The 22,102-nt window shown below is 37.5% G+C and overlaps 1 protein-coding gene across 1 annotated transcript in view; it reads left to right on the top strand.

Annotated features, from left to right (window-relative positions):
- Window positions 1–22,102, top strand: part of USP3 (ubiquitin specific peptidase 3) — a 90,411-nt gene that overhangs the window by 56,308 nt on the left and 12,001 nt on the right. Inside the window, exons 2-6 of the mRNA XM_082488716.1 lie at window positions 7,580–7,640; window positions 10,210–10,341; window positions 17,586–17,669; window positions 19,321–19,402; window positions 21,954–22,036. Of these exons, the coding sequence (XP_082344842.1) occupies window positions 10,259–10,341; window positions 17,586–17,669; window positions 19,321–19,402; window positions 21,954–22,036 (332 nt within the window). The 5' untranslated portion in view covers window positions 7,580–7,640; window positions 10,210–10,258. The remainder of the gene's footprint in view (window positions 1–7,579; window positions 7,641–10,209; window positions 10,342–17,585; window positions 17,670–19,320; window positions 19,403–21,953; window positions 22,037–22,102) is intronic.

Genomic DNA, 22,102 nt, shown 5'->3' with positions numbered 1-22,102 from the left:
TTTTCTTACCTTTCTCTCTAGTATGTGGGTGTTAGCTGATTCTTAAAACAAAACATTTTAAATAGTATAATTAAAAAATATTTCCCCTTCTGTCTGCTTTCATTTTGACTATAATGCTTTTATTCTAAAATAGGCAATACAGATATCTAGCAAATGAAACTTATGTAAAATATTGTTAAATAGAATATTTTTCTAATATCAAACAGTTTAGAAGAAGTTCAGTCTGTTTATGAACTTCTTGTATTGGGGCTGTGAAGGTAGGATAGAAAGAAGGCTTTTTGTGAAATGAAGTTTGAAAACAAGCGTAAATAACTTGCTTGTAAGTAAGGCGTAGAACATGTTGCTAGTTTTCAAAGCCTATAACATTCTTTTTTCCTGCGTTCTCTGTCTAGAATGGGACTTTAGCATATTCAAAGGTTTAGCTCTTAATGTTTGCTTCCTTTTTTAGTCATCTGGTTTTCATTAGTTATTTATCTGGAATTGACTAGCTTTAAGTTCTTAAAATGTAGAGCAGATACTTTTACCAGATGTGTATATGGTTTAAACACCCCCCCCCCCACCACCCCTCCACCCCCACCCCCCCCCCCCCCCAAATACCCAAACCCCAAAACAACAACAACAAAAACAAAACAAAACCAGTCAGCAACCATAGATATTTAACTCAGTATTTAAGGTCTGGAACTTAATCCTAGATTATAAAATAACATTAGCATTCTGTTTGGACTTAGTGCGCTTCTATGTATGTTAATGTCTGTCCCGTCTTAGATTTTACCAACATGTTTAGTTGAGATACTCATTTCAGTATTTTTGATTCCTCCTGAATGTAAACAGACAATAGAGTTAGATAAGAAAGCTTGCATGTATACTTGTAGCAACTGCATTTTTAAATGCACAAAAGAATGCGAAGTCAAAAACTGGGAACGTGATCACTTGTGTTAATACATGTGTACTTAGTACTAAGCAACTTATATTGCCTGTTATGAATTTTTACATGCTGCCTGTAAAAATACTGACTTGCCTTGGAGGACACCTATATTTTTTTAGGCTTCTTTGATTCTGCTAATAAAGTATTTTTTCAGTGCCAGAGTGTCTGATTCTGCACATATCCAGATGTCCTGCAGTCTTGACTGATGTTCTGTGACGAGTAAGACTTCCAATTTTTGCCCTGAGAAGCTGTTTTATTTTATATGCTGGTTTATAACCGAGTTTATGGGCCGGAAGGAAAGAGTGCACATTACTCTATAATGTTGTGATTTGGACAGTTCATTGTAAGTGGAAAATCTTTGGTTCCAGTCTCAATTCTAGCAGCTCAGTGTTTCAGCTGGTGGATTTTGAATATAGAATGCATGGATATTCATTAATGCGGAGACTGCAGCCTATGTAAAAGCTGTAATTAATAACTTCAGCAATTTCCTACTTAGAATACTGGCTTTCATAGATAACTCTCTCAGATGGCAGATACTTCTTGTGTATTGCATATGGGAAGTTTTAGGTGTTTAACTCAGCTGTTTTTGCAAGTCACCTTAAAAGTTTTATGTGGTGTGCTGAGTTTTGGGATGCCTTACACTTGCCTACAAGTAAAATGACATAAAGGACTAAACTGTTAGGGCTAGTAGGCTTGGTTCTGATCAATGCTGATAAAATTCTTTTGGTGAATTAGTCGACCTCTCATTCTCCATTTTTTTGGTCTGTAAATAGGAAGTGGGCTCTCTGGGAAATGCTCTGAATCCCATGACTGAAAACCTTTGCATTTGAGATGTTATTACTAAAGGGGTTTGCATAATTTTGGTTAAATGTTTGTGCAGAATTTTGTATTTTCACCACTTGTGATTGTTTCCCAGGATTTTTTGCTTGCAAGTTTCTCTCACCTTTACTTCCAGATCTTTAGAGGAAGCAGCTTTTAGTTTGATTCCTTAGACCTGATGTGCCACAGGCAGAAGGATCGTGTTTCACAGGGCAGGGGTTTCACATTTTGGTATGCGCAGATTGTTGCTTCTTTTTGCTTCACATGTTGGTAATGGAGACTGCCCAGCTCTTTTTTGCTGCATTTGTCGGGTTCTTTTAGGATCAAAATGTAGAGCGATGTTGTCCTGCTAACAAATCTTAATTACACAGGGAGCTGAGGGGTTTTTAGGCAAAATCAAGTTAAAGGTATGGGAAAGGAAAAGTAAGTCTATTTCTGTAGAATAGTTTAACAGTATTCTTGTTTGGCTTTTTTTTTTTTTGAGATATTCACATATATGTGTGTGCACACATGCACACATATCGCATGTGTATACCTGCCACACATACAGCATGCTATACATATGTAGGATATATATGTGTTTATCACCAAGTGCTTCTGTTTGTGGGACAGTGTGCTCAGCACAGTATCGGTATACCAGCGCAGCCACAACTATGTAAATATTTTTCCTTGTGCAGATGCTGAGTGGAGTAACAGTGGCCTTTTTCAGTTTAGCTAATATCAGTATATCTGACCTATTATGTCGACATAAACTGAACTGAAAAAAGGTCACTTAGTCCAAAGATGTTTCTGTGTAGGTCATTATGTTATTGTAGTTTAACCATATAATTATACAAGTAAGATAGTAGTGTTGGTACAGCTCCTTTTGAGAACAAAGTCCAGGCCGTTTTGTAAAGGTTGTGGAGACTGTTGGAAATAGTTCAATGACCCTAATCTTGTTTCCATTCAACGTGCTCTTAACAGAAGGACCAAAGTATTGCTCTTATTGTGTTGATATTTTGTGGCCTTTTCTTTAGTGATGTAATAAAGGACTATTTTAAAACTTGGATGTAAGCACAGTTCTGTAGTAGCTGTGGCCTCATGTCACTTGTGCTCCTGTGACTGGCAAAGTTGCTGGTTTGCATTGATCACGTGGCTGTGCTACTGCCAGATCTCCGGTGGACGCTGTATCTTGCAGGTTTCTTAACTTGGCTGCCTTACAGAAACTGCTTCCTGTTTGTCTCCTCCTCTTCCTGCTTCTTTTTTCTTTTGCCAGTTTCTAAATTATGCAGTGTGCTATTTAAACATAACTGTTAGTTTCAGGGGTTGTTTGTATACTTTTACATAGTTGTAACTTTCCTGCAGTGGAAATCTGCAGCTTTGTTCTGGAAGGAATACAGTTTGTGTTTCACAAGACTGCACTTAGATTCAGTTTTCAATAAGAGAAAAAGAGTCAAGATTCGGAAGTTCATATTTGAGTGATCATGAGGGTGAGATGGGGTGGAGGCCCTGCGATGAGAGTGCCAAACTGATTAGCTGTATCTTACTCATTCTACTTGGCCTAACTTGATGAACATTATTTATCAAGATGATTTACAGTAAGTGGAAGGTGAGGGACATTTCTCTGAATGTTCCTGTAGTTACGTATGAGTCTGTATGTAGTCGTGTTTGATTGATTGCTCTCTTGGGGGTGGATTGATACTCCTTTTCATTTACTGAGAGCTTTGTAGGCTGTATAATAAATAAGTATTCAGATTTCATTTAGAGAAATCGTTCTGTAAAAGATAGCATTTCCCCTTCCTATTGCATGATAAAAAACTATGTTTCTGAGCTTCTGAATAAGCTGATATTGATGTAAAATGGCAAATGACTTACTGCTTCAGACAACATTGTGGTGTTGCAGGATTGCTTTCCCTTTTTTTTTTGACATCTTTGCCTAACCCCTTGAAGCTATTCTAAAAATATAGCAAAACGAGGCAGTTGATAACCATTGCAGTAGCCACTTTAGTTCAAGCTGAGAAAGCAGCCGTATACTAACCCGTATACCATCAAATAAGGTGTAACAAACAGATGATTAAGGCTTTTCTAATGTGTTTAAGATGTTAGTTGAACATAACTTTATTCCAACCTAGGGACTGCAAACGTAATGCACCCCTCCTCCTCTTTTTTTTTTAAATAGCACTAAAAAAACCCAAACCCCAAATTGCTATTGGAATACTGATCATTGAGGGAAGACATACATACCTGTACAAATGGGTTTGAGAGTCTTTCCTTATGATTCTGTGCATAACAGTCTGACCTGAAAGTCCTGAAACCCCAAGTCAGTTTAAAGGGTCAAGTTCCAGGGCTATGTAATGTGCTTTGAATTGAGAAGAGATTTGCTATGGATTTGGGTTTCTTGTTCCTGGTCTGCTTTTAAGCCTAGTGTCTTCATGTTAGTACTGCATCTGAAAGGAATAACATGCACTTTCTTTACAGCTGAAGCCAAACTGTCTACCTTTAATCTAGATTATAAGGAGTTCAGGGCAGTGACTGTGCTTTTGTTGTGCATTCCATGGTGCCTGTCTTGTTAGAGGCCTGACTAATGCCTGAAGCTCCTGGCCTGATCTAATTTATTAACACTTAGTAACAGACAGTACCCGCTTCAAGATCTGCATTGAGGAATACCTAGAGAGCCAAGCTTTAATGCAGGTATCTACTGAGCCAGCCTCAGAGAAATACAGAATACAATCTTCAGCAACCTTTAAAAAAAATCAGTTGTGTAACCCTCTCAGAACAGAGCAACTGTTGGTCACAAATTTGATCCTGGCTTCTGTGTTTAATCTTAGTGAGAGTCACTTCCGTGTTATTTGAGTTCTTTGTGGGAGGAGATGTTTGTGCAGAAGGTAAACTACACATTTATAATGTGATGCAATTGGAGCAAAGTTCTTCCTAAAAGTTAAAGCAAACAAATGAGCCATCTTTTCCTATTCCCCAAGATGAAAGATGGAACATTTTAGTGGATGCTGTTTTTTTGGCATTGTGCAGAGTTGGTGGACTTGTTTGCTGGCTTTGTGCAGAACGCTTCAACCTGATGTGAACTCTGCAGAGTGAGCACTACGTCAGTATAATTTAACACTTGACAAGCAAGCAGTGCTGGTATTTAAAATACCTGAATGTGAAATTGTAATTGTCTGGAACACGGTGGAAAGTGAGAGTAATAATTTGCATCGTAATGCTTTGACCTACTGTTTGAGAACCAGTTCTGTCTACTGATGATAACATAGCAAAAGCAAGAAATGGTATTTCAAAGTGGGAGATTTCTTCTGGGATTTTAAAGCTAGGAAGACTGTTTCATGTTCCTGGCAAAAGGCAAAGTTTGTTCATGCAGCACTTAATTTGTGTTTAAGTATGTGAATGGTTTTGGCTTCTGTTTCCTTCTGTTTAATTTTTTACCTTTCAGTAAATGTGTAATTTAGGAAAATAAGATTGTATCAGGTTGGACTGTTGGTCCCTTTAGCTTGTTTTTAGCTGATGATGGCTATTTAAGATCTTACCTTTCTCTTCTGTTTGCCAATGCCAAATGTTGGTTTTCTCAATAACATTTTCGTCAAATTAGACAAACTTCTTCCACTTTTCTAACTTGAAATGTAAGCCAAAACAGCTCTACCTGGCTGTTCTCCATTTATTGCAAGATTACCATCACAGCTGTGGGAACCCATCAACTTTAGAAATAGGAAAATTTGTTTTTGGAAAACCAAAACTGGAAAACTGAGACGTGAAAAAATGTGTTTCTCAAGTAAAGTAATAATTGCAGCAGTTGAAGCAAACAATTCTGGAGCTTTTACTAAAGTGTTTGAAGTTACTTCAAATAGTATTTCTGTGGAATGTGCTTTTATTTCAGTGAACACAGTAAAATTCTTAGTTTTAAACATTCCTTGGATTGGGCCTGAGAACTGAAATACACCAACTATTTGTAATAATGAATTCAGATCCGGAAAACAATTCTTTAAGAAGCAGTGCTAGTTACTTTATTTTTCCATCTGATTTAAATAAAAAGGGCGAAATGTAATGGTGAAAAGTATAATTAGCTCTTCTAAACAGCTAAGCTGGTCACTTCTCTCTCAATTAAAAATTGACCTCCTCCTTGCTCTTTCTTTTTAATTAGCATTTAATTTGATAAAGAAACTTCTTTCACTTTTGTTAGCTTAGTTTTCTCTGGTAGTCCTTGATTTTAACAGTTTGATGTGTACCACAGTTTGTAGCTTGGTGAACCTAATTTTAAGTTTTGCTAGGAGTCCTGAATTAGCCTTCTCAGGTGATCCTGCCCTGGAGCAGCTTCTGTGCATGCTTGAGTTTCCCCAGTTCCTTTCTCTAAGGTGTGACTCCAGACGGGGAAGGCTGTTCTCAAGCTTTTCCACAATAAATAATGATATAAATAATTTACATGTATGCTAGGATTTAATAATCTTCTCTTTGTCCCTTCTTACCCCTGGACTGACAGACTTTTGTGTCTTATTTTTCCTCTGACTCTTTTGACTGGCTGCTCCAAGAAGCAGTTGTTTATAGCGTGTAGAAAAATGAGGTGGCTTCATACCCTTTTGTATTTTTGGGATAATTGAAGTAGTCTTTTTATTGTTATTTTCTGCCCTTGCAGAAGTGCACTTAGCATTTAATTTTTCTTTTCTCATCATATTTGTTGGGTGTTTGAAAGTGTAATGCCATTTCTGTAAATTCAGTGGTAACGGACAGTTTTTAACAACTTTACTTCATTCAAATCTAAGTGTTGTATATCGTAGCATCCCTCCTTCAATGACATGATCCAAACTGGAATTCCTCACAAACTTTGAGGGTTTAATATCGATTCAGTTGTAGTTCCAAAATTGTATTTGTTTATAAAGATACTAATGGAAATTTTGCTCTGCTTTCTTGTTTTACTGTGTTCTGACTACATGGGTTATTTACTGAGATTTTGTTTCTAATCTGAATTTTCAGACTTTGCTACTGGGTTGGCGTAGGAGTTGGAATATTCCATTTATATGACTCTACCCTGGGATGGTGTTTCATCATTTTCTAGTATCTGCTGTTTTTTCCCTTTAAGCCCTTTAGCTTAAAAACATCCATGTTTATTGAATTTAAGTTTTCTAGACTTATAAGACAGCTAAAAAATTACGTAACATCTTCTGCTGTCTTGAATGGACTGCAAAGCACAGCGCTGTTACATTTTAACCTTTTGGCTTCTTGTACGTGACTGAAAGGGTAAAATCTTTATGGATAAAGCCTTTACAAGCACTGCAGCATAGCAATATGTATTGTTATAAATGCATAATAATATTATCATGCATTGCACAGTAATTTATTCTGTGTGCTTCTTAGCAGATTGCCCAGCTTTCTTGCAATATTTTCTTGTGTAACTAGTTTTATGAAACAGTAGTGAAGTGCTGTGGTTTTTTCACCTGTGTTTGGTGGACTGTCTTATTAAAAGCCAAAAGAAAGGTTTTTAAAATTTACCAGTGTTTCTGCTACTTGTGCTTCTGTTATTTCTGTATTGTATTTCAAAATCAAGTAGACCTCATGTGGATGTAATACAAACAAAAAAGTTTAAATGTTTCATGGACAGTAACAGGTAAATGTGTAGCCTGTGACTAAAACCCAAGCCAGAAGGCGGCTAACGTGCTTTAGTGTCAATAGCTCTTCAGTCTGTTAGTTTAGTCCCTACTATAGGTTAATGAACGTGACATTTTATATAACTGTGCTGCTACAGTGGAGTCAGCAGAGCTATTGCTAGCACTCAGGGTGTGTTATACAACTGTAATATCAGAGCCAATTAATTTGATAAGTTTTTTAACTTTTTTTTTAATTTTAAATCTTTTATAGTGTGCCGGTCAAATAAAAGTCCGTGGGTCTGTCTGACGTGCTCAAGTGTCCATTGTGGAAGGTGGGTACAAAGTGTTAGTGTGCAAATCTTTTAATCAGACCTCTGTCTTTTTCTTTTGTTGCTTGACTCTGAGGCAGTTCTTTCAAAGTTTTCCTGAATGCCTTGTAATTCATTGAAATAAACTCTTCCTGATTTCATTTAATGCTGTATGTTTATACTGAACACACTTTGCTACCTTATGATAGTCCAGAGATTATACTCAACATCATTTTTTTCCCCAAAAGAACAGCGTACGGTGAATGTGACGGCTCAGCTCAAAAATTGCCTGGAGAACTGCTAATTCAGTTGATTGTTGTAAAGTTCCATTCTGTAAAAGGTGTTTCTATTGTAATAAGATTAAATGAATAAGAGTTCTTGCAAATACACAAATCCAAAGTTGGCACAGCTTATTTTGAGAAAAAGAGCAACTGTCCAGATTAGACAGAAAGTACCTTAAATGTAGTGTAGTTTTGGACCGGTTATTGCCATAACATAAAAGGGCTAGCTGCCATCAGAATTCCTTCAGTGTACACCTGTTCTTTGTCTGTATTAGTTGAAGTACACCAAAAGAATTTGTAGAGGAATGATATAGTCAGTGCTGTTATTTATATATCTGGATAATTGTAGAAAATTTGCTGTTAAATAAATGTTTGAGATGCACATATTAATGAGAATGCAGTTAGTATTGACATTTAGACAGTGTCTGAGATGTGAACATGTTTTCATCTGTAGGGTAGCATCTGTGCTGGTGTGCTTTTATTCTGGAAAAGCATCATTAAATTTAGTGACTTTGTCTTTTAAAGTGGATTCGATAAACTCCAGGTTTTGTTTCTTTGATCTGGATAGCAGTAAGTACCACAATTTTAATAATGTCTCTTAGTCAGAGTTTTCAGCACAATTCCCTTTTTTTTCCCTCCTTTTATTTATTCATTTATTTTATGAATTTTATACTTGGTGGGAGCAAAGAGCGGGAGCTACTTCGTGTTATGTGATGGTGTGAAATAAATAGTTTGGAATATTTTAATAATGTCTCTTAATGTCTTTTTATTAAAATAAAAATATTTTAATAATGTCTCTTAGAGTTTTCAGCACAATTCCCTTTTTTTTTTTCTCTTTTTTCCTCCTTTTATTTATTCATTTATTTTATAAATTTTATACTTGGTGGGAGCAAAGAGCGGGAGCTACTTCGTGTTATGTGATGGTGTGAAATAAATAGTTTGGAATATTTTACTTGTTACCCATTTAAAAAAAATATTATTCTTGTCCACATATGACCTTTCTTATGTGCAGTTAGTAGACATCAAGTCAGTTACTTATGCAGTTTGTTTTGACTTTTCAAACTGCTCCTGTCCTTAGACTGGGAGATAATTCAATGAGAAGAATGTGACATACTTTGTAACGGGAGCACTTTTGATCATGACAGCACACAGCATATTCTTCTGTTCAGCTAATGTTTGAAATCAAAGGAAGAGAATAGAGCTTTTCAGATCTTCACTTGAAGTACATTCTCCAGGTTAGAGTCATTGGGAACATCACTGTCCATGTTATAGCAGCAGAGCATTTCTGGTGGGAGCATAGCTTTATAAACCTGTCACTTGCACTGTTAGGCAGAAAACAAACTCCTGCAAGCACAAGTGTCTCCTTTGGGTTATGACATAATTGCTGCAGGATTCAGCCAGCACAGCAATGTTGGCAACCCCGTGGCTTCAGTGCGTTAGCAGAATTGTTTACACCTGCACACAAGAACAAGTGTAGAATACAAAGACCTTCGTGCAGAGCATCTGCAGTTCCTATAGGTTAGCATTACTGAGTCCAACAAGCAAGAAATGGGGAAGGAGGGAATTCACCTGAGGTCTGGCCATGCACTTTTAAAGTGTTAATGATTTCCAAGTGATACTTATGGCCCTTGTGTTTGTAATGACACTTTTTTTTTTTATTAAAGATGCTTAATTTTCTAGATATCAAATTTTGAGCGTGGAAATGCTCATTGCATCAGCAAAAGAGCTGTAAGGATTTTAAATTTCTTTTTCAGTTATGTAACCCCAAGCACTAGAGCCTTTTAAATTAATGAACTTTATAAAATGTAGTATGCTCTAATATTAAATTGTGCTGCAGAACATGAAAGCATAAAATGGATGTGCTTTCACATGGGGGTCAGCACACTGTTAAAGTAATCACAAACATGATGAGTGCTGGGTGGAGTGAAAAATAGAGCTGTAAGAAAAGTATATGGGAAAGCGATATGGAGAACTAACCACATTAGAAGTATGGGAAAAGAGAGCTAATGATTTTCTCAGTTGTGAAGGTGCATCAGTCTCTGTTCAGGGCCCAGATCCTGGGGTTTGGTACAAGGATGTCAGTTTGTGGTTGCTATGAAGGAGATGAAGAGATTAATTTGGACAACGTGGGAGAGTAAAGGGGTAAAAAGGTAGAAAATTTAACCAATATTTTTACACAGGTGAATTGCCTATTTTAATGGCAGTATAAATATTGGATGCTTATTAGGCTGTCTTTAATTCTTATTTTCAGTGAATGTTGGTTAAGTAACTGTTTAAAAATAAGACTCCTTTTTATTTTCCATTATTCTCAGATATGTGAATGGCCATGCAAAAAAGCATTATGAAGATGCACAGATTCCTATGACCAATCATAAGAAAACAGAAAAACAAGAGAAGGTTCAGCATACTGTGTGTATGGATTGCAGTAGTTACAGTACATACTGGTAAGGCTTTTAATGCTGTAATTTGACAACTTTTTACATACTAGAAGGTGAAAACTTTAGACTTTTGTGAAGCATTATATTACACACATTTTTGAGCACTTAATCTCTTGATTTGCAGACCTGGCTGTTTAAAAACAGTTATGAAATAACCTTCTGCTTTTGCATGTGTATTGTAGCACTGGTTGTGGCTAAACTACTGCATTTCAAAGGACTTTGCAGAAACTTTTTGAAATAATTTCTATTTATGCGGTTTGGAGCTGTTTTTGTTTGCTTTGGGGTATGCCGAGACCCTAACCTTTTAATTGCAAAAGCTGCTTTTTGGTTGTAGTTACTCTTTCCATGAAATTGGTGAGCCTTTCACGTATCATTTATTTGTCAGAATATCAGAAAGTAATACACTATACTACCTGCCCAAGAGATGTGAACTCGAGGTGTGTATGTTTGTGTTTTGTTTGGGTTTTTCCCCGATATTAATTTTTTCCTTCAGTCTGAAAGAAAAGCTTATTTCTTTTTGAGATTTGGTGCAACCTGTATGAGTTTGGGTAAGTGATGGATCCTGTCAGGAAGCAGTATCAACTCTGGCAAGAGTAAATAACAGAATCACAGAAGTGATTCTTCTAACAGAAGAATGGCTGGAGCTGATTTATTCTGTCAGTTTCTTAGAGTAAGATACGAGAACTGTTTAGGGAGATTTAATAGTTATGCTGGTAATGTCGGGTTCCCTGTCTTCCTTGTTCCTCAGAGAGCAGAGACTGGAAGGCTACTGGAAGCAATGCTTTTGTGCGTTCAGCATCTTCCATCCTCTTCACCCCTGAGCAAAACTTCACAGTTGCTTCCCCATTTCCTGTTAGCTTCATGGTTTCCCATGTATGTTGTTACTTGGGTGGTGTGGCAGTGCATGGTTTGAACAGTGCAAACCTCAGGAAAGTCAGTGTTATGGTCTTGTAAAATTACTGAGTATATAGCTCCACTGATGGGTATTTTGTTCAAATAATTGGGTATGTTCTGTGTACTTCATCTGTGAAAAATCTGTTTGCTGAAGTTTGGGTATCCAGTTTTATGAGGAATACTTCTGCAACAAATATTTTTATCCCCAGCAAGTAAAATAAGTTAAGTGGTCTCACCTGAAGAAATTTTGTTTGGAGCAACTCAAAAATTACGGTGTGTGCAGCAATGGCAAAAGCTCTATGGACATTACGCATAGAAGAAAGGTTTGAGTTGCTTTGTCATGTATGGGGATTTTGCTTCTATTTACATTATATTTAAATGACTAGCATTTTTATCTGCTTCTATGTGAAAACATTAGAAAACATAATTTTTTTTTAAGTGATACACAGTTTACCAGCATTGGAACAGCTGTGGGAAGCTAATTCCACTTTCCCCTTTAATACTGTTAACAACCGAGTTCTATGTTGTGGCTTTTTGTTTTGTTTGAAGTATGACTTGTCTTCTAGTCACTCTGAAGGTGGTAATGTGTAGAGGGATATTAGCAGGGTATTTGAAGTCTTGTTTATATTTATATCTCCGTTTACTGTGACAAATAGTATGCCCAACTTGTTGGGGCTTGATGAGTTATACTAGCAAGTCAGAGCACCCTGCTGGCCTTATCCCAAACCCAATATGGGCCTTGCAAAATGGTGAAAGCTGAACTGAGAACTATGGGATCTGTAACTGAAACAAACTATGCTAGTGAGTCAAGCAGGTAGGCACACACTTAGGAAGCTCACTGGTGTTTCACAGCATAGTTGTGGTAGGACAGATGAGAAGCAGTTTAGCATGTGATGTCTTTTTCGCTGTAATCGAAGTAGAAGGTTGAGTCATCTATGGATGAACTGGAACTAATTGTAGAGAGCTTTGCCTTGCAGAGTTCCTGTTGTGTATAAATCACTAGCAAATTATAAATCTCCTGTGCAAATGTGAAGCTGAGCAAGTTTCAAAACCAGTGTATCTTTTGCTTTCATGTAGGATATTTCAGTTTTTTACCACCTGATAATCGGAAAAAGATACCTGGATTTGTTATTGCACCCAATTTTTTTCAGTGGAAATGAGCTTAGATGTGTAAAGGTGAAGCAGAAAGCATTCAGACCAACTTTGTCCCCCTTTATTTCAGACAATACTGTAGGGGCCGCTATCAAACAGTGCTTGCCGGTGAAAGCACACAGTTGGGTGAATTCGAGGCATAACTAGCCTGTGGAGATTTGAATTTTGAAATGTTATTTGTTAGCTTCTTCAATGTAGACATGAATCCAGTAGACACTGCTATGTTTATGCAGTGATGTTTCTTTTAAGTGAACTTTTATTTAAAGATTAATATTTTATGCTAGTCATGTGGGTAACCTCAATAATTTGAAAGTCAAGAAAATACCATCATAAGACTGAACTGAATTTTACTTCTACTGTAAAAATAATGGAGATATTTTGATGCAGTGCTGGCTTTTATGTTTTTATTTGCAATTTTGTTTACTGCACAGAGTTGAATACTCTTGTTCCATTTTTATCCTATGGATCCCAATTTACTGTGTTCCTTAGCTTGCATGATAGTAGCACTGAACAAGTATGTATGGGCTCTTTTTTAAGGAGAAGGCATTTAATCCTTTGCTTTTGTTTGGCCATGTCATAAATTTCCATGCTGTCATGACAGGACAGTCCAGGGTTTGCCTTAGTTTTTCTTGTCAGTCGAAAGGGAAGAAATGCTATGTGACTGTTGAAGCTACCGTGGTTTATTGAATTTTGGTTTTAGTTCTCATGCAATCTTGCTGTAAACCAAAACCAGATCAAGCAGTCTCCTGCAATTGCATTTCAGCGTGGAAGTCTAGGTATGTTTTCTTTTACATATCACCAGCTTTCAACATAGCTTTGAAAGGAAAATGTTTCCGTTCTGGTGGGATGGTCGTTAATTTTATTTTTTTTTAATCTGAGATTAGGTTTTTATTGCATTTATGAATTTGGTAATATTTTGAAAAATACAGGCACGCTTGAGATATCATTAAGTATTGGGCAACTAGGGATTTGCTTTCCAGATGGTTTTGGTCTTCTATGTCCTCCTATTTGCCTGTTTAGTCTTCACAGTGGAAAAGTCAAAGGAATGTTACTCTTTTATTTATTATGAGAGTACGGCTCTCTTCTTGATTTTTTTGGTCACTTTTGAGACAGTAGATGCAATACTAAATCTTCAGACTAAATTATGTTTGAGACCCTAAGCGCTGAGAAAAACAGACTCCCAAATTCTACTTTCAGTTAGTTATGAAGTACTAAGCTCAAAGAGTTTACAAGACTTACAGATATTTTTTTTTATTTTTTTTTTTTATGATGCTTTCTCCTGCTGTGTTAGCGGTGGTTTCTCTGTGCACGAGAGTAAAATGATAGGTGTAAAGCAGCCTGCTTTCAGAAATAAGTTTCCTGAAAGGGGACTCTCGTAAACTTGTTTTCTCAGTACTAGTGCACAGAGGGTTAGCACAGAAGAAGAAAGGCTGCCCTGTTTATGTATTTGCATAATACATTTCCTGTGTTCATTTAATCCCAGACTCAACTTGCAGGTCAGATTTCTGACCTATTAGCCTCCTTGTTATCTCTTAAAGGGACATGGTTGTGCTAATGTGTTCCTGCCTTTCTCCCAGACGGATGTAAAAATAACTAAGTGCCAAGGACCTTAAAAAATTCTTTCTTGGTCGTTCTTTTTGTGATGGTGGTTTTATTTAAAAAACAGACTTACTGTGCTAGCGCATGAACATGCGAAAATGAGATTGCTTAGGACTGCTATTTTGCATTCTGCAGTCCGTGGAAATTAAAGAAGTTAAAAAGCCTTTTATCAAGACAGTAAAACTTGAGTTCTTAGTTTACTCATATAAGGTGTTAGTGTAACTAAGGAAACTTAGATTTTCTGAATTTTTCTTGTTTTGTAATTCTTCAAATGCAATCAGGGTTTCATAGCATGAAGTTCTGTAACCTGCTGAAACGGCGAGTACTAAGTGTAAGTGTTCCCCAGAGCAGTGCATACATTCACTGGCTTGCTGCCATTTTAGCAGCAAAGGAGGCCAGAAAAGACCAGGCCTTGGAGGTAGCAGAGGTGCTAAAAATAGAAAGTGTGTGGAGAGGAAAATATTGTGCTAATCCATATAAGGGACCCTCCCCAAAGTATAGAATTTGTTCTGTACAATTGCTGTTAAAAGCATATTGTAGAGCTGCTGTATGCAAAAATGCGTATTGTTAATTTGTGATAATCCTAAGGATCACAAATTAAACATGTTTTGAATGTCACTTTCACTTACAGGAAGTAATCTCTTGGCGGTTTACCTTTAAGGTGTGTGGGCTTAGCAAATTTTAAGCTATTAAAGCATAAGCAACTTCCTATGCTGTTTACTTTGTTTATCCAAAGTAGATCGGTACTAGTGCTGAATCCCCAGTGTTGCAAGGGAGGTGGTTTAAAAAAACTACCCATTAAAAAGAGAAATAGAAGAAGGTTGTCTTGTTTTTAAGTGAATCTTAAAATTACTTTGCCGCTTTTGCAAGGACCCTGACATTTAATGATGGTTTTATTCCTCCATCGTGGGGAAAGTGCTAACTTGCAATTTTATGTAAAGATGTAACTGGTATGTGAGATCAGACTAAAAATAAGATTAACACAATCTTTAGGGCACGGGAGCAAGTATTAAATCATCTTTTAGCAATAAGTTGTCTTAGAGGCTTTCAGTGAGCTTGCATCTGCTTTCATTCCCCATTTATAATGTTAGTAGCTACACAACTAGGGTAGCAAGGTAATTGTGGTGCAGTACCTGGGGGTGTGGGCACGCTTGGTATTAAGGAGTTGGACTGTATCCACCTGCACCGTGTTTACCTCTCACCAAAGCTGCCCTGGGTAGTTTGCTCTGATGGTTGTCCTTGAGGTGTAGTGTCCTGTGAGAGTGGCAAACACAGGAACGCTGCGGTAGGTCGTTGTAGGTGGCTGATAAAGCTGAATGGGACTTCTTAAACATGGCTGAAGAATAAGCACGTTTACGGATTTCTTCTCCCTCCCAAGCTAACTAGGTCTGTGGCAGTCTTTAAAAAAACTATTACTGGCAATAGCTATCTTAATAATTTCTAGGTCTTGCGTAAGTATCCATATCTGCTGTGTTCAGTGTTTGGAAATCTTAAGAGTTGTACAATTTCTCCTCTTAGAGGCAAAAATCAACAGAGGTGCTGGGCAGACTGGTCTTACAGATTCCTTTTGGTGGTGAGGGCCTTTACTTTCTCTTCAAAAATTCAGTGTGTGAATTGACACTAGCAATACTGTTGCCTTTGAACTACATCGCAGATTTATGCAACAAAGAATGTTGTAAATTCCAGTTGTGCCTGAAGTCGATAGCTTCATTAATTTAGTAAGCACAGATCTGTTCCAGCAGAAGAGCAACCCAAGATGATGAGGATGTATTTCATGTTTGAGTCAGTCCTGTGCCAAAGGGAAAGGAGAGAAATAGCTACGGTTCTGGTATTAAACATATCCAAAGTAAGTTAGCTTTCTTCACAGGAAGCATTCAGTTGCCTGCCAGAATTTGAAGTTGCAACGTGAGGCTTCACAGTAAGCCCAGGGCTGACAAACAATGCTCAGAGCTGAGTTACCTTTGTGGGATGTGGGGGAAGGGAAGTTGTGACAAGTCTCTGCTCCCTTTTTGTCACAGTTCTCTCAAAAGAGCTGGTGCAAGTCTTTTCTTACCTTGCCGTTTCTCATGCAAGAATATGGATTATCGAGTTCTTGAGCTAGCTCTTGGCTAACCCTGCAAGAGTACTGTGATGTGTCATCTGCAGCTCCTGTGCACAGCAGTAAGGCTGCTGCCCTGTTGGCTGCCTCCTTTGAGAGAGACTCGAGGGGACTGCACAGACTTCTTGGTTTACTGATGTGCAGGTGTGGATTCTGCAGGGCTGGGCTTCCTTACTGACTGCACCATTTCTGCTTCTTGGTTTTAAGGGATTTCTGTCCTTCCTTACCCTCCCCTTTCTGCTACCCCATGCCTGTATACAGGCGTCATCTTTCCTTCACAAATGGAAGAAAGAGCATGGATAAGAGGGTCCGCATCGCTCTGGGACCTCTATTCCCCCTTTTTATGAAGGCAGAAATAGAAGGGATTTAAAATACAGCAAAGCAGCAGAAGTAATGCCACCTTGCAATGGTGTTCTCCTTGTGACAGCTTTCTTTGCTACTCTCTCCTTTCGTTTCTTCAAATCAACATGTGCACTGTGGATTTACGTATGCTCAGAAAAATAGTGAAATAAGGTGTGGGGTTTTTTTTACACCATTCACTAAAAGACTCTCCTCCCCCCCTTTAGAAATGCTTTGTAACCTTTGCCTTTGTGCACTATATGAGGCGTTATAGGGCTACAGTTTGAATATTAAATTATAATGAGCATCTTTGCTTCTTGGGAAATGTGAGATCTTGGTAGAACATTATAGGATTGTAGACTTTTGTAACTCTTGCTTCTGCTGAGAGGCCGTTTTGATTTGGCTTCACTTCACCTTTGCTGAGGCAGTGCAGTGGATCAGCTTCTCTCTTTTTCAGCTTAGTTACTTAACTTTTGGACACTTACCCTGAAAAAGCTCAAAGTGCGTTTTGTACTATAAAGTGTCTGTATATATAAAAAGTATATGAGAGATTGAGTGATATTTGTGGTTGAAGTACAAGGTGTGAGTTGCCACAGACTTCTGGTGTGACTTTAGAGAAATTACATAATCTATTAGTTGTTCTTCTCTGGTCTTTTTTTCTGTAGCAGAAACTTGTACATTATGTGTACATTATCTGTTCAGCACCTCAGGTTTTAATGGTAGCTTTAAAGCATTAAAATAAATTGATTCATCCTGTACATTAATAAAAACTTCGTGTTCTCCTTACGTGATGTCAGTTGATCTTTTCTGATAAATGTTCTATGGATTCTTCTATGAATTTAGTAATGCTGCTCTTGGTTATACTGTATGTTTGATTTTTTTGTTGAACTGGAATTCTGCATTGAGACTAGCAGTACATCATGCTTATGATTTCCAGTAAAGAACTGATCTAGAAGGAAAAACATGTAATAAGATACTGCCTGTACTTTCTCTTGCTATAGGGTAGTTTTCAGAGGGAAACAAGCTCTGTGTGTAAGTGTTGTGCTCCCCTGTTCTCTGTAATTTTCCACTGAATCGCTTCAGTGCTTCCCACACATAGGCTTGCATGACTGTTTTGGAGTACTTCATTGAAATCCTTTGCACATTCTGATAAATATTTTTCTTGCAGTTATCGCTGTGATGATTTTGTAGTCAATGATACCAAGCTGGGCCTGGTACAGAAGGTCAGAGAGCACCTACAGAACTTGGAAAAGTAAGTAGTTTGTTTACATCCAGACTGCTTTGGGTGCACTTGTAATATTGCATCATTTAAGTGGTATTTCTGTTTTATATGTGCATATGTATTTATTATGTATATTTTGGTCCTTCTGTGTGTGTGATAACTGCACATGTTTAAATATTCTTTCCATCACTAAGATGTAGAGGTGCAGAACGAATGGATTTGGCTGATCTGGTACGTTTTGTTTCTTATACTGTGAATCTCGTAGAAGCAGCATATGGTGATACAGAAATTTAGATGTTGATTAACTTTCTTGCTACCTAGTCAATAATTACTGTTTTTTTCTAAATAAATGGGAAAGAATTTCCAGAACAGAATCATAGTTTTTTCAGAACCAGAACAAGTTTCTGAAGCAAAAATGCAGGTAGTACTCTTCATGTTAATTACATAGTTTAGTTTCCAAAGAAAAAGATTAAGAAGGCTTACAAACTTGGAATTGTACAGGAGAGACATGTTTTTCCTCTGCCTTTATCTGGCACTGCTCCAGTGAAAAGCAGGCATTACGATCGCTGTGATGCAGATGCTGTGCCCAGTGCTAGACAGCAAATAGTCTTTTCACAGTTGGCTTGGAAATCTTACATAATACTAAACAGAAGTAAGTGTGCATGCAGTGCTTCCAAATACATTTGAGTGCCCCGGAGTTCCAGCAGGACTCCTGCTAAGAAATTGCTGTGATTTGGGGAAGTCTTTGGATCCTCCCCAAGTTAAGTGCGTCACTTACTCTGTCGGTAGTATTAACATTTTCATTATTTTCCATTCTCTTTTTGATGGACTTCTCAGGTATGTAATGGGATGTAAAGATGTTTAAGCACAATGAGAAATGCACATTAGTATTTTGGAAATGTCCAGGAGATCCTCTTTGGGAGGTAAATGATACCTTGGAGGATTCCATTGTGTGTAATGACAGTTTCTGAATGTTTGGAGGATTTATTAATTAAAAAAACAAAACAACAAAAAAAAAACCCAAACACCAAACCTGAAATCTGGAACAAGTTATGATTTTGCTGTTACATTAGAGAGAAGTCATAAACTGGTAGAATTTAAGGGGCCAGTAATTTCGAGTGACGTCGAAAAGAATTAACTAATTGTTCTTGTAATTTATATTAGTATTACACAAACGTTACAACCTCATGTATTTTTATTTGAGAAGTCAGCTATAATACACAAGTGCTAGTGCTCAAGATATTTTTGATTTTTTTGTAACTTTATCTTGATTTTTTGGCGTTGTCTTTCTAGAGGCTGAGATGATTCTTCTGACAGAAGTATTTTATGGAAAATTCTGTATTAAATATTCCTTTGATTAAGGAAAAATATCGATATTTTAAGTGAAAAGTAGCATACTAATAAGACTGCTCTTCAGGGCACATTCTGTAGCATGCCTAACTTAATGCAATTAACTTGGACATTAGTGTTGAAAATAGGATGTGTGTCTGTACTCTGAGGGAGATGCAGTCTGTTTTAAGACTATGAAAAGCATACGTTGCAATCAGGAAGCTCTTTGCTGTCTTAATGACAATTGATGGCACATGTAATCATGTTAAACATTAGGATGATTATCTGTTGTCCATTTCACACCACATTTTGTTTTTATAGTAAGTAACCTCTTTTGATTACTTTCCAACAGTTCAGCCTTTACATCAGACAGACATAGGAAAAGAAAACTATTGGAAAACTCATCTCTGAACAGCAAGTTATTAAAAGTAAATGTAAGTATGACAGACTTGGTATAGTGTTGTTGAGCATCTGTTGAGGCTTGTAGTTGGCCTAGACTTGAAATAGTTTCAGTCAGTTACCCAAATTCTGCTTGGTGCACTTTCTCTTTCTCATCTCCTGACCACACATGTAGAAGAGCCCCTTTTCACAAAAGAACGTTTGATATTCTGCTGCATTTCTGTTGACCTAGACTTTGAGCTTCCCTGTGCTTAAGAAGGGTTTCATGACAAGATGGAGCTTCAGGGCAGCTTGAGCTTGGTGGGATCAGCGAAATCGGAAGGTGCAGTACCTATTGGGATTAAAACAAGGCTAGACATAAGACTTTTCTTTTCTGAGCAGACAAGGGCTTTTTGTCTCTCGGGTGCACTGTCTTTTTCTAGGGGAATAAGAGAGTAATTGTTAACAAAAAGCAAAAAATATTAACAAGTTTCTAGAAGAGCTTGTTAAAAGTTGCTTTCAAAAGGAACTGTGGACTATTCTGAAAGCTTTTCTCACTCTCATTTGTCATCTTCCTGCTATTTTCACCTCACATCTGCAGAATAGTGCCCAGGAGAGGCCAATCCAGTTCCTGCTAGGTAGCTGAAGGGCTACATAGTTTCTTCCAGACGAAGAGTGCCCCAAACCTAATGTCTCTTTTTTCTACAGTTTGGGTTGAGGGAGTTTCTAATCTTCATAATTTCTCCCAGATTTTAGGGAAGGAGAAGGGAGATAGTGACCCAGCTGTATGCAAATGCTTCATTTTCAGCCTTGGCCAGAAGGGGTGGTAGGGCAGAGCTGTTCCTCCTTGGTCCCTGGGACTGCAGGGTAGCAGTGTAGTCAAAGGGAGCTGAAGCAATAGCTTTCTTTAGCTATGAGGAACAATCACCTGATTACAAAGGGAAGTGGTTCTTGAGAGTAGTATGAATGGAAATAAGAGGGTGGGGTGAGAGCAAAGCAGTCAGCTGCTGTTTTGCAAAGTCTGTGGGGGTTTGGTTACTTTAAAAATGCACTACCTACAGTCAATTCAGGATCCTCCCAATGTGCTGTGCATGCTTCCTGTACTGTCCCAATCTTGAGGGTGATTGAGGAAGCTTGGGAGAAATGTTGTGTTTTTTTTTTTTTTTTTTTTCTATGGCAACACACACCATCGCTGTCTGGAAGACTGAAAGCCAGAAGGAAAATTCTAGGCAACATTTAGAATTAGAAAGCATTAACTTAATGCTGCTCTTATGCTTCTTAGTCTCTGCTGTTTTCTCAGTTTTATTAATTCATTAATACTTGAATATTGCCTGTGGCAACAGATGATCTTTTTATTGTTGGCACATTGAATCCTTATCTAGAAAAGACAGAGCACTGCATTTTGCATTGATATGCTGCTGTCTCACCCCGGGCAAGATTGAGAAAAGAATATGCTAAGAACACTGTGGTGATTGTACTTAAAAGTTTTCTGACTTTAGTGGAAAGCAGGTCGCTCTTGAAACAATTCCTACTGAAATGGCAAATTGCTTATGTAAATAATTTTTTTTTTTTAACAACATATACACAAATATTCTGCTGTCATTAGTTCTTTACCAGAGATGATGTTTGTGATAGATTTGGGGAGGAAAAAAAGTTTTATTGGAACACTTCGAATACATATTTGGTAACCTGGATTTGCATGCAATCTTTGGTGTCAACTAATATGTTCATTTTGAGATATTACTACTAAAAGATAGTCTAGCTTTTAAATTCAGTCAGAACAATGAAGAATGCCCCCAAATTTGATGAACTTTCAATATGATTTTTTTGTAGACAATGGAATGTGTCCAAGTGTTGTAGATTCTAGAAATCATAAGTGCAACACTGTCCACATTTCTCTTCCCTCTCCTCCCAGCCTACCATGAAGATTATTTGGCAAAAAGCAAGCTCATAGCTCTAACCTGTTGAAACTCCTTGACTGTAAATGGTATATATTTTGCTTCTCTTCATTCAACATGTTGCTTTTTCTTTGCACAGTTTAACTTAAATAAATGCTGTTTTCTGTCTTTCAAAATCCCTTCTGGCTACCACAAAACCCCACCAAGACAGCAGGCTAGTGCTGGTGACTTAAAAACAACCTGCAGGCTGCCGCACTGTGCATATTAGACACGGGACTAGATGGATAAGGATTGGTGTTTTTTTTTTTTTTTTTTTTTTTTTTTTAAAGGCACTTCAGGGAAATTGCTGTCCAGTTCTCACTGAACATTCTTGGAGTGTGACTATTTAACATATATACACACAAATACTTTGCAATAAAAACCTGTGTTTAACTCTGTATTGTCCTATTCTAGATTTATTTGTACAGGAAAAAGATGTAGTATAGTTTTCTGTTGACAGGAATGAATAAGAAACAGGTTTCGTGTCAAGATGGAGCTTCAAGGCAGTTTGAGCTGGTGAGGTGGTTGCTTTGACTTTGAAACTGCACTTTTCAAACAGTGTAGTTTGTTATTGGTTATTTTATTGCTGATAAAATAGTAACAGCTCTGTGGGGAGAAAGTGGGGGAGCAATGATAAGTCTTTCTTTAACTTAACCGTTCTCATTTCCAGGGAAGCACCACTGCCCTTTGTGCCACAGGCCTTCGGAACCTGGGGAATACCTGTTTCATGAATGCAATCCTTCAGTCGCTCAGGTACTTCTGAAGCTTTCCCCACACCTCTGTGAGTGGTTGTGTGCTGTAGCATTGGGAAAGGGAACT

This window comes from Vanellus vanellus (assembly GCF_965231255.1).
Source record: "Vanellus vanellus genome assembly, chromosome: 11".
NCBI classification, from domain to species: Eukaryota; Metazoa; Chordata; class Aves; order Charadriiformes; family Charadriidae; genus Vanellus; species Vanellus vanellus.
Note: the sequence above shows the minus strand (reverse complement) of the source record. Positions and strands in the feature narration are given on the sequence as shown.